The 17,731-nt window shown below is 42.8% G+C and overlaps 1 protein-coding gene across 8 annotated transcripts; it reads right to left on the bottom strand.

The window, feature by feature from the left end:
* Nucleotides 1-423: 423 nt before the first annotated feature.
* trmt1 (tRNA methyltransferase 1) lies at nt 424-16,602 on the bottom strand (the record flags this gene model as incomplete). Of its 8 annotated transcripts, none has more annotated exon segments than XM_042213771.1 (16): nt 424-538; nt 1,636-1,755; nt 1,866-1,942; nt 2,128-2,236; nt 3,369-3,454; nt 3,642-3,776; nt 6,765-6,834; nt 7,138-7,221; nt 7,495-7,643; nt 9,664-9,776; nt 10,467-10,582; nt 10,807-10,994; nt 12,491-12,680; nt 15,134-15,499; nt 16,224-16,280; nt 16,407-16,602. In XM_042213771.1, coding segments are annotated over 14 exon segments (1,905 nt in total), but the record flags the coding sequence as incomplete, so codon positions are not given.
* Between the last annotated feature and the right edge of the window lie 1,129 nt (nt 16,603-17,731).

Raw genomic sequence — 17,731 nt, 5'->3', positions numbered from 1 at the left:
GAACCCGACGTGCTGAAGCGATCCTCACCTGCAGCGACTCCGTCAGCTGCTGCAACAGTAACGATGCTTTCTGCTCTTCCTCTCATTTTACTGTGCTGTGCACAAACATAGTTCTAAATGTTAAGCAGGCAGAAACCCTTTTCACATACTCCTAGTTTGTGAGAAAACCCCTCTGAGCAGATCCATGCCTGGGGTGGGCAGCCTTTTGCACAGATGGCCTCTTAGCTTTAAATGCCCAGCAGCCACAAGAACAGCATCATTTTGGTCTCCACCAAGTCATTACCAAAATGTTATGCTATGTTCACCAGCTAGTCACCATCTTCACCTTCATTTGAGTGGGATGCAGGTAAAAGCACTATTTAAGAGTTTTTAATGTAAAAAAAAAATAAATGGTGTATTTAGGTTGTGTTTAGTAAATCTGACCTGTTTGAACTTCTTGCAGGGGAAGGTCTTGAGCTGAGAAGAGTCTGTGATCTGGTTCTTTCTCTTGTTCTGGAACTTTTTCCTCTTGTCTTGCAGGTCAGCAGAGATTCCACCACTGAAGGAGAGAACAAATGAGGAGAAAGATTAACAGGAAACCAGAGAAAAGAGAATAAAAAAATAAATAAGTGGAGATGATAGAAGGAGCAACATGTGCAAGAAACAAAGAACACTGGAAGAACATGAACACAGCTTTTTTTTTTTTCTCTCCAAAGAGAAACTCAGGACTACTTTAAGTAACTAATTAAACTAATTCAGGGTATTTAAGGTTTGGGGTTTTTTCCTACGAGGGCAATCTCAAAAGTAAGGTCACCTATCGTTTTAGAAATATTTACATCATTTTAAAGGTTGAAGAATTATTTATTTTTCTACATAATCACCATTTCACTCGCTGCATTTTTGCAGATGCTGTGGCAGTTTTACAATGCCCATGTCGTACCCGCTTGCTGGCGCCACACAATCACCTTCTGGACAAATATTCTTTCAACTTTAGGAACAGGTGGGAGTCACTGGGTGCCTAGTCCGGATTGTAGGATGGGTGGGTGATGAAGTTCCAACCAAAGTTTTGCAGGAGAGTGACAATTTGACGAGCAATGTGCGGACGCGCGTTGTCGTGGAGAATGCTTACGCCCTTGCTCAGCATTCCTCGTCTCTGGTTCTGAATTGCCCTTCTCAGTTTTTTTCAGTGTTTCACAGTACCTGTCAGCATTTATTGTGGCAGAAAGTCAACCAACAATACCCCCTTTCAGTCCCAAAACACAGTTGTGCACTGCACGCACTTGGCGGTAGCGTTCAGCGAGAGCTCCATTTTCATAGGGCTGCCAAGCCAAGATGGAGCGTCCCAGCGAAGCTGCGCATGCTTATTCAGGAGTGGAGGAAGCACCGATCACAACAGTGTGGCAAACAGCCGTATGAACAGTTTCTCTATGTCACCACTGCTTTGGAGACCTTAGTTCTGGGTTTGCCCTCGTATTTCTGTTGTGTTTTGTGCGTCTTTGCAGTTTTTTTTGAAGTTGCAGTGTGTTTGACCACTCAAGGCCACCGTACTTCTTGATTCAACTGACACACATTTTAGCCGCTTTCGAAACATCAGCATGTGACACTTGTGACCTCTGGACTATTAAAAAAAACTAACAAACTTGTTGTTATGGTTACCCAGCTTTGGCGCGAGCTTTGGGTCCCCAGAAGGCCTGAGGATTCTCCTGGAACCGGGTCAGGTGGCGCTTACGGGACTGAGGGTTGGCGTCCTCCCTTACAGTGAAACAGGCCTCAAAGCTACAAACACACAAACATTACAGATCTGCAGGTTAGGGCTGTGCATTTTTCAGAGACAGTGGAATCTTTTAAAGCGGTAAATGTGCTCCTGATGGCTCAAAGTGGCTCACCTGGGCTCAGTGGAGAGGATCTTGAATGCGGGGCTGGTCGGAGATAATTTCTCCCTCTTTACAGGGTTGATTTTCTCCTGCAGCAGATCATCAAACATGCATGTGTGACTTTAAATGTGTTACACGATTCTAAATAAGCATGTTCACTTTTTATTTAGTGTCGACATTTCCAGCAGGACATGGAAATGTTTAAGCAACAACAGCGTGTGGCTGTGTTCAGGATTACTAAAAATAGCTTTTCTTTTTCTCCTGTAAAGTTTACCCAGCATCGCATGATGTCCCAGATGGCTGCAGGAGGGGCGTCTGTTTTGATGGCGTTTTTACAGGCGTGAGAGAGGGAGACCCTGTGGCCAGCATGGAGGAGAGCAGACCTGAAAAGAGCGAGATAGAGGAAGGATGCTCTGATGATTCAGTTTGTGAGAAATGTGAGAGGAGGAAGGTTTTCCCTACAAACAGACAAACGGAAAGCCACGGGTAAGATATTTTTTTTCCTCCTGGAATCACTGAAAACAAACAAATGTGGACATTCACACATGCACAGCAGGAGAATAACCTAAACAACAAGGTAGAAGATGCCACAGACTCAGTGTTAGATATAAATGGACGAGAGCTTTAAAGCGGGGGCAGCTATGCTCATTTCCAACTCCATATTTTTTATTTAAGGATTATACTGGAGCTTTGTATACTTGACAGTTTAAAATAATCAAAATATTCTTATTAATTTGATCCAGGGCTTTGTCTGTCTGAAAGAAGCCATTTCAGCTCCCTTGCCTTCCCCTCTCCCCTTTCAGGATTGTTTCTTCTGATTGGCTGACCCTTGCAAACAAAAGATTGCAACAACAGGTGGTATGCCTCAGTCAAAGCTGTGTGTCAGATTTCAATATCAAGGTTTGATATGTCGTGTGAAAAGAGATGCTCTTTCAAGTTACTGCTGAATTCCTTCTATCAGCAAAAAAGTGTGTGTGTGTGTGTGTGTGTGTGTGTGTGTGTGTGTGTGTGTGTGTGTGTGTGTGTGTGTGTGTGTGTGTGTGTGTGTGTGTGTGTGTGTGTGTGTGTGTGTGCACAGTGCTTTGTAACCTTTCTGGGTGTGTGACGCCTTTCTAAAGAATACATTTTGCTGTCACTGACAATTCTCTAATCAAATAAAAACTTTTTTTTAAAGACAGTAGTGTCTAACAGTGTCTGTGCGTAGCTACACAATTACACATTTGCAAAGAGTTCTTTCACAGTAAAGCTGTATCAACCAGCGAAGCGAAGTGGCAATCAGAGAGCACGTGAACAACACTCCACGATCAAAAATGACTGCGGGTGAAATAACCGCTGCCAACTGCTTCAAAGTGACATGCATCGAGTGAATCACTTCCTGTGCGGTCGCAGCTTACAACCTACAACTAATTTTAAGAAAGCATGAGTTGTAAGTCTTTAAGAAATGCATACAGACCATCAGTTGATGCAAACTGTGTGTGTGTGTGTGTGTGTGTGTGTGTGTGTGTGTGTGTGTACCTAAACTGGAGCAGGGATGGAGTATTGCAGTGTATCGTGCTGCTCAGATTGTCCACGGTGTAATAAAGCGGCACATCCTCCAACTCCTGAAACACAGAGCACGTCACAGGCAATGAAGCTTCAGTCTGACAGGAAACTACGACTGAAACGTGATCACGGTCTATCTCACACAACAAAAAGCCGGCTAACGCCACCAACCACACCCACGGGACAATCCCATTAAATAGCACCTGTTCCAGCAGTGAGAGCATATATAAGAAAGGGAATGAGTACCTCAGTCACCATGCTCAGCACGCCCTCAATGCGTTTAGATGTCCCAAACCTGCAAGGGTTCCCCGACACGGCAGACAAAACCTTCTGGACGAACTCCAGGTCGTGGATGGACTCTGCCCAGATCGGACCGCCCAGCTGCAAAGAGGAGAGGTAGAGGCTTCAAATGGAGTTTTATGCATGCCCACACAGTAACAACCAGAAACAAGCAGGCCAGTTTATGGACATATAAACCATTTAAGTCAGTGATTCCCAAAGTATGTGCTGGGGACCCCTGGTGAGTTGCAAGGGTACTGCAGGCAGTCAGCTTGAACTTACATCTATGTACAGTAATACATTTATATTAATTTATTTATTTCAATAAAAAAGTGGATTAAAGCTGGTAATAGCAGGGGGTTAGTTTGTGATATTACTCATTACTCCAACCTAAATTCACTGCTATTACATTGAAGTTGATGCCCTGTTTGGCAGGTGTGTTGCTTTAACACGGTGCATGTGACTGGGTGCATTAGCAATTAATAGCCAACAGCCAGAGTTGTTTATGTTTCTTGAATGAAAATTTCAATGAATCCATCTTTCTCTCTTGTATTTTGATTAGAGTGAAAACTGAAGTTTGGGAGGTCCCTGTGGGATTTTTCTGGTTTTAAGTGGGCCACTGCACCCTTGACTTTAAAGTCATTTTAACAAAACTTTAATGGAGAAAAAAAAAGTCAGCTACCTTTACATTTGTTCCCAAATACAATAGAATCACATTTCAGTCAGAACCTCTACAGTCAGACTGTTTTGTTCCATCAGCAGTCATTTATGTGGCCACTTGGCGCTGCTCTGGGACCGGTCATATGGAAAGCCAGGTGAGACAACAGAGCAGCCATACAGGGAGTGCAGAATTATTAAGCAAATGAGTATTTTGTCCACATCATCCTCTTCATGCATGCTGTCTTACTCCAAGGTGTATAGGCTCGAAAGCCTACTACCAATTAAGCATATTAGGTGATGTGCATCTCTGTAATGAGAAGGGGTGTGGTCTAATGACATCAACACCCTATATCAGGTGTGCATAATTATTAGGCAACGTCCTTTCCTTTGGCAAAATGGGTCAAAAGAAGGACTTGACAGGCTCAGAAAAGTCAAAAATAGTGAGATATCTTGCAGAGGGATGCAGCAGTCTCAAAATTGCAAAGCTTCTGAAGCGTGATCATCGAACAATCAAGCGTTTCATTCAAAATAGTCAACAGGGTCGCAAGAAGCGTGTGGAAAAACCAAGGCGCAAAATAACTGCCCATGAACTGAGAAAAGTCAAGGTGCAGCTGCCAAGATGCCACTTGCCACCAGTTTGGCCATATTTCAGAGCTGCAACATCACTGGAGTGCCCAAAAGCACAAGGTGTGCAATACTCAGAGACATGGCCAGGTAAGAAAGGCTGAAAGACGACCACCACTGAACAAGACACACAAGCTGAAACGTCAAGACTGGGCCAAGAAATATCTCAAGACTGGTTCTTCTAAGGTTTTATGGACTGATGAAATGAGAGTGAGTCTTGATGGGCCAGATGGATGGGCCCGTGGCTGGATTGGTAAAGGGCAGAGAGCTCCAGTCCGACTCAGACGCCAGCAAGGTGGAGGTGGAGTACTGGTTTGGGCTGGTATCATCAAAGATGAGCTTGTGGGGCCTTTTCGGGTTGAGGATGGAGTCAAGCTCAACTCCCAGTCCTACTGCCAGTTTCTGGAAGACACCTTCTTCAAGCAGTGGTACAGGAAGAAGTCTGCATCCTTCAAGAAAAACATGATTTCATGCAGGACAATGCTCCATCACACGCGTCCAAGTACTCCACAGCGTGGCTGGCAAGAAAGGGTATAAAAGAAGAAAAACTAATGACATGGCCTCCTTGTTCACCTGATCTGAACCCCATTGAGAACCTGTGGTCCATCATCAAATGTGAGATTTACAAGGAGGGAAAACAGTACACCTCTCTGAACAGTGTCTGGGAGGCTGTGGTTGCTGCTGCACGCAATGTTGATGGTGAACAGATCAAAACACTGACAGAATCCATGGATGGCAGGCTTTTGAGTGTCCTTGCAAAGAAAGGTGGCTATATTGGTCGCTGATTTGTTTTTGTTTTGTTTTTGAATGTCAGAAATGTATATTTGTGAATGTGGAGATGTTATATTGGTTTCACTGGTAAAAATAAATAATTGAAATGGGTATATATTTGTTTTTTGTTAAGTTGCCTAATAATTATGCACAGTAATAGTCACCTGCACACACAGATATCCCCCTAAAATAGCTAAAACTAAAAACAAACTAAAAACTACTTCCAAAAACATTCAGCTTTGATATTAATGAGTTTTTTGGGTTCATTGAGAACATGGTTGTTGTTCAATAATAAAATTATTCCTCGAAAATACAACTTGCCTAATAATTCTGCACTCCCTGTAAATGACATCACAACTACACTGATTTGACTGGACACAGCACAACAGGTGGAGTTGGGTTGCTAGGCAACCTACAGATGCCCACAAACTCTAGGTAGGACAAAACAGCTTCAAAACTGTGCTCTGTATTACAAACATAAGATCAGCTGATGTGATTGGTGTTAGTCCTGCATGAACCAGCACTACACTCGACATTCTGATGTTTTTCAAGTGAATCCACAGTTTCCACAGTCTGATAACTTGTACTACAAAGTCAACGAAGGCGATTTTAGAGTACTTCATTATTCCATCTGCTAACAGATTTTATAGAAATGCTAATTTCACTTCCCAGCAGCACTTAGCACCTCCCCACAGTGCCAAAACTAGTACCAAATGGTTTGCCAACCATGTTATTACTGTGCTCGATTAGCGTAAACCCCACACAGAATCTGTGAAGTATTTTCAAGAGGAAGATCCACCCGACAAGCTGAAGGCAGCTGTCAAAGCAACCTGGGCTTCAGTAACACCTCAGCAGGGCCAAAAGCTGATCGCCTCCATACAGTAATATGTGGTAAGGAGGAGGCCCAGCCAAGTACTGTGAATGTATCAGTGATCATATGCTTGAGAAGTGGGACATTTCTGCCATAACCACCAAAACAAAAACTGTAACCCAGAGCGAATGCTAGCACACTGACGTGACGTGTTTGTGCATCACCTGATGTCTCTGTCCGCAGTGCTCACACTCTGGTCCAACCGGTGGCCCGGTGGCAGCAGAATACTTCATGCTGAAATCAAACAGACATCGACTTTACTGCACGCAGTGATCATCAAGTAACACAGAGGGGTTCTCTGAACAGCAAACCTCACATTTAATAGTAAAGCATTTAGCCAAACGTATCCATCCATGGCTCCTTGAACTCAACCTTTTGATTGAGTTCAACCTAAGATTTTTACATCCAAAAAGAAACAGAAACACCATAAACTGAGGACTTTATTTCAAGCCGCCAGTTCACTGATGAGCACACCTCGACTGAACCATCACACACAGAACCTCATTAGAAGCAGCAGCAGAGTGTTTAGTGTCTCACTGTTTTCCGTTGCTTGTTCTCCTGCCCATTCTCTGCAAGTGGAAAGCCCCGCAGCCGACACAGTTGTACACCAGCGCCTGCTTACTGCAACAAAGAGAGACGGGACTCAACTGCAGTGTCATTTTGTGTTTCAATACTGAGCACATCAGTCATAATATCATCTTTTAGTGTCACGTACCCAGATTTCTATTATTCTATTAGCACTTTACTTTTACCCTCACAAATCCCCCTGCTGCTGTTACTTTGTGCATTTGTTCCTGCAGTGACCCAGTTTCAGGATCATTCATCTTTCATCACACAGGATAGATCAGCCTTTGTTAGCAGACAGTGCGTGCGTGCGTGCGTGTGAGCGAGCACCTGGCTGAGTTTTTGACTGTAGCCTGTCCTGTGAAGACGCGGACGAAGACCCGAATGTAAAAGTCGACGCTGACGGACAGCAGGGGCTGGATGTATCGCTGGTACACTCCTGCCCTCTGGTCCAAACTGTGCAGGATGATACGCAGAGCCTGGAGTTCAAAGATGGAGAGAGGCACGTATTCAGCACTTTTTTTTCTCTTGCTGTGAAAATCTGGAAAACATCTCGGATCTGTTTACAGGGATGTGAGGAAATTATGTTGGATAAGAAGTTTTATTCAGCTGCAGAGGGGTTTCTTTTTCATCAAATCAAATAGAATTTATGAGGTTTTTTTAATGATCCTTGCATTTATGTTCCATTACTGCCACTCACAGCTAGAGAAGGTGTGAATTCCACTACTGTGTGGAAAACTACTTGTGCTATATGCAGCATGAAATCAGATCATGATAGCACATGAGAAGGTGGGAAAAAGAAGAAAAGACCTTTATGAGAACACCACACATGTTCTGGCTGTGGTGCAAACACATTCACCAGTTGCTCTTTTCTTGTATTTCTGCCAAAGAAAATATTCAACACGAACGGCGTTGTCTACACGATGACTCTTTGGATGGTTGCCCAAGTATACTGTGTAATTTATTGTTATCCATCTGGATCCCACTGAGACAGCTGCATGTTTGACTTAGATGACTCGATAAGCCCTTCACCCTTATTTTAAAAAGCCACCTACAGTCTTCCTGTCTCATGTTTCCCTACAGGCAGGTAACAGTCGTGACTTTCACTCATCAAATAAGTGTAAAATTTATCCTTCTGCTTTTCAAACATGTAGAATTGTGTGGTATATAGAGATATTTTATGTCTTTTACTTTTTTCTGTATTTTTTTGCATATATTTTGTTATTTTACTAATATTTCATTTCAATCCAATTCATTTTTATTTATATAGTGCCAAATCACAACAACAGTCTCCTTATATTATAAAGGTAAAGACTCTGCAATAATACAGAGAAAACTCAAAACATGAGAAAGCACTTAGTGATGGTGGGAAAGAAAAACTCCCTTTTAACAGGAAGAAACCTCCAGCAGAACCAGGCTCAGGGAGGGGCGGGGCCATCTGCTGTGACCCGTTGGGATGAGGGGAGGGAGACGAGACAAAGGCATAGTGTGAACGTGATCCAAAGATTAATCAATTACTAATAATTAAACACATAATGAGTTTAGAAGAAACACCCAGTGGATCAGGGGAAGCACCGAGCAGCCAAGGCCTATTGCTGCATATATAAGGGAGGATTCGGGGTCACCTGATCCAACCCTAACTTTATCCCTTATCAAAAAGGAAAGTTTTAAGCCTAATCTTAAAGGTAGAGAGTGTTTGTCTCCCAAATCTCAACAGGAAAGGGAGCCACAAGTAAGCCTGCAGTCTGAGAGTGAAGTTATCTACTGGGGTGATACAGTACTCTGAGGTTTTTAAGATAAGATGGGGGATGATTATTAAAGATCTTTTATGTCCTGGATTTAACAGGGAGCCAGTGAAGAGAAGCCAAAATAGGAGAAATATGCTCTTCCTTTCTAGTCCCTGTCAGTACTCTCGCTGCATCATTTTGGATCAACTGAAGGCTTTTCAGGGAGTTTTCTAATTACATGTAATAAAACAGTCAATTCTGAGTCTCTCATCCCGAAACTGACTCCAACATCTTGGACTGCAGCTGGTGACGGCTGTCCCGGTGATCCGTTACTAGCCGGAGGTCCAACTTATACTGTACCTGAAGCAAATGCAGGCTTGATGCCTTCAGGTTGAACAGAAAGTAGAGTCACCATCTGCGGTCCAAAATGGAGGAGCTGGAGATGATCCTCAAGAAGAGGAACTTCTGGAGAGGTAGCCAATCATTGCTCTGCTATTTCTTTTCCCAAAGTGTGCACACTGAAGGATTATAACCTCAGACAATCGCAACAAGAATAAAATATCATTTGTTTTTGACGTCACGAAAACTCACTTGGCTAAATTGAACGTACGATTACTTACAGCGTCACCGTCTCACTCAGATACATTCTGCATGCTTACACACTAATGCAAACATGACTGCGCATGTACTGCAATGTGTCATTTTCACATTTCTGAGAGTGAGCCAGAGTGTGGAGAGTGTGTTTGTTTGTGTGTATACTCTGTGCCCTCACCATTTCATGACAATATTTGGCTTTGATGGAGACTGAACCGTATTTGCTGTAGCAAGTCTCTCCACTGTTTCCTGCCATCACCGCCATGTCTGTACAGGTTATACATAAAAGACCTGAGAGAGAGAGAGAGAGAGAGGGGGGGAGAGAGAAGACGAGAAATCTAAAAGACTGAAATTTATAAACCTGCAGTGGCGGCTTAACCGTGTAGATTAGACATCACACACACACACACACACACACACACACACACACACACACACACAATTCTCTGCTTTGTGACAAACAAAGTGATTTTGACACTTAAAGTGGATCAAACCAAACAAGAATTATTTCACTAACAATCTCTCGCCCACTTCTGATCAGCTGCCAAACTGATTTTATGGTGAATTTTGAAAAGTAATCTGAATTCACTTCAGATGAAATGCAGTGTTGAAAACAGCTCTGTGTGGTGTCAGCTTCTACCTCCATTATTGGGCTACATACAACAGGCCATTAAGCTGGCAAGGAGCACTTGACTGAGCTCCTTAGTGTACGATCTTTACTTTAGAATATAAAGCACCTAGAGGTGGCTGTTGTTGTGATTTGTTGCTATAAAAATCACATTTAATTGAAACTTTCAGCCAGTTAACATTTAGTCTATCACACACATGCACCATGCTGTTGGCTTTTTAAAAGACTGCATACATGCATGTGTCAGCAGCCTCTGCACTAGTTGAATACTTGCAGTTACAACAGTGATCTGAAACTTTCCACATCCCTGAAAATGATGAAACCTAGAGGAGCTGCTACGGTGAACTACCCACCTCCTTCACTGACAGACTGAACGGCAGCATCCAGGAAAGAGGCCGGGCTACCGTAGGGATCCAGATCAATGACGTCATAGCGATCCTTCTTCGCTCGCATGTCATACATCAGCATGCTGTGTTTAAAACCCGAGAGAGAAATTTTTATTTATTTATCTTAAATGGTAAATTTGGATAAAAGCAACAAAAAAAAGATGCTCATGAGAAATGTGAACAGGAGGTCAAAGGTCAAAAGTGAAGAACAATGAAACAAGAAGTATGGGGGGAAAGAAGATGGTACTGAACAGTGGAGCTGATAAAAGTGGGAAGTAAAGCAGCAGAACATGCTGACTAGTCATACCTGGCATCTCTGCAGCTGGCCTGGAGCAGGTGGCTCACTCCGTTGTACTGGGCATTCCTGGCGATCAGAGCCGCCGCCTTAGCAGAGAAGTCGTTGGCAGTGACGCTCTGCAGGCCTGGGACCTCCAAAGCAAAACGCACCGAGCGCAAACCAGATGCTGCTAGGCCCTCCAGGACACGCAGACCACGCTGACACAAAAGGTTTGGGGAAACACACTTAACGTTCCACAAAGACACGCACTCTTTGGCCTCTTGGCAGCAACAGAAACAAGTCCTGAAAACGAAAATTACACATTGCCGGCCAAAAATTACGAGCTCTTTAATCAAAGAGTTGCTTTACGTTTTTGAATATACACCACATCTTCCAGATATATGGTGTAGTAGTCTCTGATATAATTCAGGTGTTCCTATCACTTCCAAGGCCACAGGTGTATAAAAACAAGCAAATTTGTGGGAACAGTTTGGGGATGGCCCCTTCCTGTTCCAGCATGACTGCACATCAGTGCACAAAGCAAAGTCCATAAAGACACGGATGAGCGAGTTTGGTGTGGAATAACTTGACTGGCTTTCACAGAATCCTGACCTCAACTCGACAGAACACCTTCGGGATGAATTAGAGTGGAGACTGTTAGCCAGGGCTTCTCATCCAATATCTGTGTCTCACCTCACAATACACTTCTACAAGAATGCTCAAAAATTCCCATAAACACTCGTAAACCTTGAGTAAGATTTTCCCACAAGAGAGCAAGTTTACAGTTACAACTACATTTACTCTCATTTCGCTTCATTTTGGTCTCCAATAACTCGATAATAACAATAAAAAAAGAATCCAACTCTTTAACAACAACGTTCTTCACTGAGCTCATGATTGATCATCGACTCTGCAAAAGAATGCAAAGACTGACTGGAAGACACAGAAACAGTGCTGAGGAGGATTTTATGTTTACTTGTGTGGAACAACTCTTTATTCTTCTCAGGTCAATTCACAACTGCTGGAACAGAAAATGTGAAAACGTTGCTCCCTCTGTGTACATATTCCCTCAAAAAAACATTTTCATTTTGAAGCTGGTCGCTGCTCTCAGGTTTTTCCTTCCTTATTGAGAATTAATCAACTCAAAGTGAAACTGAAACTAATTAAAAAATGTGAGAGCTGTATTCAGGGAAAGCTGGGATCACCTGCAACTGTTCTAATTAACAAAACAAAGACAAAAACCTTCAGTCTAATGACACTAATGAGATTATATCAACTTCATAACATGTTTTGAAGTTTCTTGAAAATGATCCAATTGCCTCTCGACCACTTGTGGCCCCCAAAGTGTGAAATTGGCCTCTATCGAAGGATTTTCCACTGGAACCAGTGCATATGATTTTAGCATGGGAGGTCCCTCTGGGCAGTAATAATACCTGGCTTTTAGATACAGAACCATTCACATAGAAATACAAGTACACCACTTGTTCTGCCTTGTTCATGTTCATTATCATCCTAAAGTCTTCAGATGGTATTTAATTTAACTTCCACACGTGAATAAATGAGGTTCTGGATCGTACGCATGAACAAAACCTTCTAAACTAGAAGCTGGATACATGTACCATTAAAATCCTGCATTTGTATTCATACATAGCAATAAAAGCCTGTTGGTGTGCCACTGCACTAAAAAATACATAAATAAATCACTCTTACATACCTCACATCTCTCCCCCGCAGCTGCCGTTACAGCTGGCTCCTCTGATCCGTTTTTCTCCTCCGTCTGTGCCTCGGCCTCGTTTGTCTCCTCTGACAGAGAGACCACCACCCTCTCCTGTTCGCCTGGCACCACCACCTTCACCCCTCGCTGAGCCAGCAGCTCTCTCGCAAACTCTGTGATCACAGCACATCTGGAAAGAAGAAAGGGAATGTTTACTTATAAACGCACACGTGAGAGAAAAATGAGAACGGGGTCCAGGCAGAGCAGTAACTCTCAGGACTTTCTCTCTCCTTCAGACACATCTCCTGTGACACGGGAGATGTGTCCACACAGATGAAAGACCAATAAGAAAATTAGAGAGAGAAAAAAAATCACAAATCCTGCTCTGTAGTTTCTTGTAGTTGTGGCTCAATCTTTCCAAAAATGCTCAAACAAGGTTGTCAAACAGCAACTGAGTGATGAGTTTTCTATGTAAAGAGAGCAGCCGTGTCCTGCTGAAGGTTTTAGGTTTTCAGTCTTGAGTGTTGCTCTGAAGTGTTCGTCTCTCAAAACTACCTTGCAAAAAGACAAATTTAATGAATCTAGATGGTTTCTTCAGAACAAAGAGCAGGTCTCGATTGTGCCACTATGTGGCCAGTAGTAAAAAATATACGTTATGGAACGGTTTTTGTTTTATTTTTTGTTTTAATGGCAAGTTCTTAAAAATTCATCCTGTAAAAAAGAAAGGTCAACAAAGCTCAGGAAGTTTGTTGATTGTTTAACAATGCAAATACTTTTGAGGCCACTGTAGAAGCGATTTTTAACAATCTTCTCCCTGACCAGGGAAAGTCACCAGCATTTCAGGGGTTTTTGTGACTTTTTCTATTAATTAACACACTTTTGTTAATGAAATGACAGGAAAAGCAGATTATTACTGTACATAAAGGATGGATGAAGCCACAGGGACGTCACCGTCTGATGAAAGTGAAATCCTGCCCCGAGGCAGGCCACTTCAGCACCGGGACTCTTCTACTACCATGTTAAATGATGCAGTGTTCACGTTTTCCCAAACAGAATTGCACATTATGAACAGTTTTCCACTTTGGCTCAGTCCATTTTAAATGGGCTTTGGCCCCTAAAACGAAACATGCCTGTTTCTAATGCAGTGCTGCCTGAGGGCATCCAGTAATGATTTATGGCCTTGTCCAGTCCGCACAGAGATTTCTGTAATTTTACAGATTTTTTGGATTTTGATTTTTCTCAGATTGGTGAACCTGTGGCCAACTTTATTTCTGACAAACTGTCTCTCTAAGATGCTTTTTTGATTCTCCTTCATGTTACTGACATTCAATTCAATTTTATTTATATAGCGCCAAATCGCAACATAAGTCGCCTCAAGGCGCTTCATCATGTTGCCAAATAACCTAATTAGTTGAAAAATGTTTGTCCGAGTGACCCTTTATAGTATCACTTACTTTTCCAGCCTTTATTCCCCACAGCCCAACGTTTAAGACGTGCAATTGCCATAAAATTCAAAATGAGCAAATAATTTAATAAAATGTCTCAGTTTATGCACTGCAATGTGTTTTTATTTACATTTTACACAGGGTCCCAACTTTTTGCACTTGGGATTGTATACTGGTTTGTGTCTGTGTTGCTCTGGATAATTAATTAAACACGAGTTACTATAACAGAAACACAGGAAGAAGTGAGACTTCAGGACAGAGTCAATGCATGGATCATCTGAGCCATGAAAATAAAGAAACTGCATATGTTCACAGTGCATATGTTTGGGGAATACAAGCTATTTTATTAGTATAATGGGCATGCTAGACACAATTACCACCTGCTGTAATTTGTTTTACAGAAGTAATATCCTTGTGCTAAACAAAACGCTCTATTTACACCACATATTCCTACTAAACACACATGTCACAGTTCACTGAGTCACTTTAGTGTCAATGTTAGGAGGGTATACTTAAGGCTACCGCACAGGTTACAGGAGTGGGTACAGAGCTGCATTCTAGGGGCGACCGCAGCTCAGGGGGTTGGGAAGCGCATCTGTAACCAGAAGGTCGCCGGTTTGATCCCCGCGCTCTCTGTCCTGGTCGTTGTGTCAAGACACTTTACCCTACCACCTACTGGTGTTGGTGAGAGGGGCCGATGGCGCGATATGGCAGCCTCGCTTCTGTCAGGCTGCCCCAGGGCAGCTGTGGCTACAACCGTAGCTTGCCTCCACCAGTGTGTGAATGCAAGAGTGAATGAATAGTGGCATTGTAAAGCGCTTTGGGTGCCTTGAAAAGCGCTTTATAAATCCAATCAATTATTATTATTATTATTAGATTTAATCAGAGCTACAAAAATCAGTCTTAATTACATACCTACAGAGTTTAGCTTGTCCAACTCTCTGACATATAGACCCAACAAGTAGGGCCTTGTCTCTCTTTAATATACACACTATGTTTCATAAAGTGTCAATGACATAGTCAAAACATGCTTATATCACATCTCAATGAGCCTGGAAAAACCTGGATTTAGACACCTTATTTTATCTAAATCACACTTTTTGACTGTTACTGTTCCACCTGAAATCAGTTTTTCTTTTAACATGGAGACAGTTGTGGATACTTTGCAAGTGGCAATAAAGGCGAAGTTCATACTCACGTTAAATCTCTGTTGAACTCCTGCACTGGGTTATAAAACACCTCATTGGCACTGGGGAACAAGATGGCTGCCTTTCCCTCTTTAACCACCGTCTCTCCTGGTAACAGTCCCACAGAAGGCATCTTCTCCTGGTCACCTGTAGAGCTAGTGGCGGACTGGCCCGTGCCATCTGCTGAAGATTCAGCAGATGCAGCTGGAGGGTTAGAGGCAGGAACTTCAGTTTCCATGAATCTCACTCCCCTGCTAGCAGCAGCTGCACTCCACCGAAATCCGTGTCCGGCTGAATGTGTGCGAGAGGGATGCAGGTGATGGGAGATGATGAAGGGGAACAGCCGGGCTGTCCGCACCAGCATAAAGCCACAATGGCTGCAAGGAAACACACATTTAAAATGTCTTAAGTAATATGTTGGCTTAAAAAAAGAACAACCTCACAGTTTCCTCAACACAGACTTGAATCACGCACACCTTCAATAAAGAGCCGTTACATGCAATTCTTAATGGTACACTACAGCCTTGGCAGTCATCAGATCTCAAAAAATATGGGTTATTTTGTGTGAGACAGCACACACTACAACCATGACAATACCACATCAGTAGAGCTTGACTCGTCTGGAGTTCATGCTTTTGAAGAATCAATGGGTGTTCTGCCATTAACCATTAACCAGATGATCTCTAGCTGATTTCTTTGAATGAGCAGCTAAGCAGCTGTTAATCACTTTTTTGATTAATAAAAATAAATGAAAGTGAGAGGTGCAATTTTCTTAGTGTTCTTAGAAAATCTTTAAACGGTAAATAGGTTTTCTGACCGAACTTGGAAACTCATATTTCATTTGTGATGTGACAAAAGGCCACATACCCGAGCCTTTCCTTTCACTGGAGTGTGAATGAACACATTCATATGCATTTTAGCACACTAGTTTATCGTGCTCATCAAAACGTTAATGGTATCCTTTGAGTCCCCAAAGAAGTTTTAACTTTTTAAATGGCTTACACAGCTGCTGCCGAGTACAGGTTCGCCCAGTCACTGATGGATTAAGACTCTTTCAGCACTTGAATATGAAATATCCTCTAAAATGTACTTTTAACTCACCTTTGTAGCTTCTACAGTTCAGTCGTTCAATAAAATAACAGTGAGTAAATCTCTGCTCTGTTGAAACGGAGCAGAAACGGATGTTACTGCGGTAACGTTTCTGCATACAACATACATTATCGCCGCAAACTAATTAGCATGTTGACTAGCTAGGCTAAATAAGCAAAGGTTAAGTGCTTTTACCCGTGTCACCTCCTCTGCGTGGACACTGGCTCTCCTGTTTTCTCAGAAGTTTTATTATTTTGTTTCCAAAGCAACGGGCACCCCTGTGCTAGCTGTTTACTCTCTGTTACACACCGCTTGCGGTTCGCTCTCACGTTAACACATGGAAGCTGCCATGTTTGAAGCGAGCGACTCTACGGAGGCCCGCGCGGGCAGAAAATAGAGCGCTAAAAAGGCTTGCTCCCCGCCCCCTCCCCTAACCTCCGCCTACAGCCGTGTAATGTAAGGGAAACAGTGTAACGTGAGGACACATGAGAGAGAGGGTCTATCGCTCTGCCGCTGCGCAAACTGGCCTACTTTCCCCCGCAGTGAACATGCGAGGAAACTGGAAAACACATCATGAATAATCTAATTTAATCTCACCGTGCCCGAAGTTAGTGATGCATTCTGATGAAAAAGCTAAACATAGCCTATGGATTAACTCAGACCTATGATGTGGGGAGATAAAAACTGCCTTAGAGAGAATAAGGTCAGCTCGGGTCAGTGCCGTGCGGCTGTACGCGTTGTACAGGAGCGGTTAATGAAATGTAGGTCGTCATTGCGTGACAATGATGAGACAATTAAAAGCTTGCATTTGTGCTGCTCTTGCCATTTTCTTGCAGATGACAATGCTGTCACATCCAGGGTACTGTGAGTATGTATTTCCTGTCTTATTTTTATTATAGAGAACAATGCTGGAAAGCTGTAGCCGCACCAACTACAAGGGCTTTTTGCACAATATCAGCAGTGCAGTCCAGAAGAGGGTCACTGTGTCACTGTCTCTGTTTTGTCCTTCTGTGGCAATCTAATTACCACACAGCAAACGCGGGTCTGTTAATATTCCAGTAGATAAAAACGACATTTTATTCAGATAATGTGGCGAACATTAGAACCCAGCAGTTCCTAGCAAGCATGATCTCCCCTACAATAAGCCCGACTTCCTAGACAGTTATGTCCTATTTCAGATGCTTGTCCTTTATTCGATTATCTTTTATTGCCACTGCAGAAATCCTATCACTTTGTACTCATTATTTAAAAGCATAAAACATGCTGAAAACATTGTGATTCATAACTCACTGGACACTTTATCAGCTACACCTCTTCATCTACTTGTAAATTCAGTTTTTGAATCAGTCAATCCCATGACATCAGCATTCACACCTATGGTCAAGATAGCCTGCTCACGTTCGATGTCCAAAATATCTAGTGAGCCCCAGTTCTCTGGGTGAAAATGCCTTGCTGATGTCAGAGGTCAAAGGAGAATTGCCAGACTGCTTCAAGCTGAAGGCAACAGCAATGAAATAACC

The sequence above is a fragment of the Haplochromis burtoni genome, unplaced genomic scaffold (genome assembly GCF_018398535.1).
Source record: "Haplochromis burtoni strain Fernald_Lab_line unplaced genomic scaffold, NCSU_Asbu1 Contig_479, whole genome shotgun sequence".
NCBI classification, from domain to species: domain Eukaryota; kingdom Metazoa; phylum Chordata; class Actinopteri; order Cichliformes; family Cichlidae; genus Haplochromis; species Haplochromis burtoni.
Note: the sequence above shows the minus strand (reverse complement) of the source record. Positions and strands in the feature narration are given on the sequence as shown.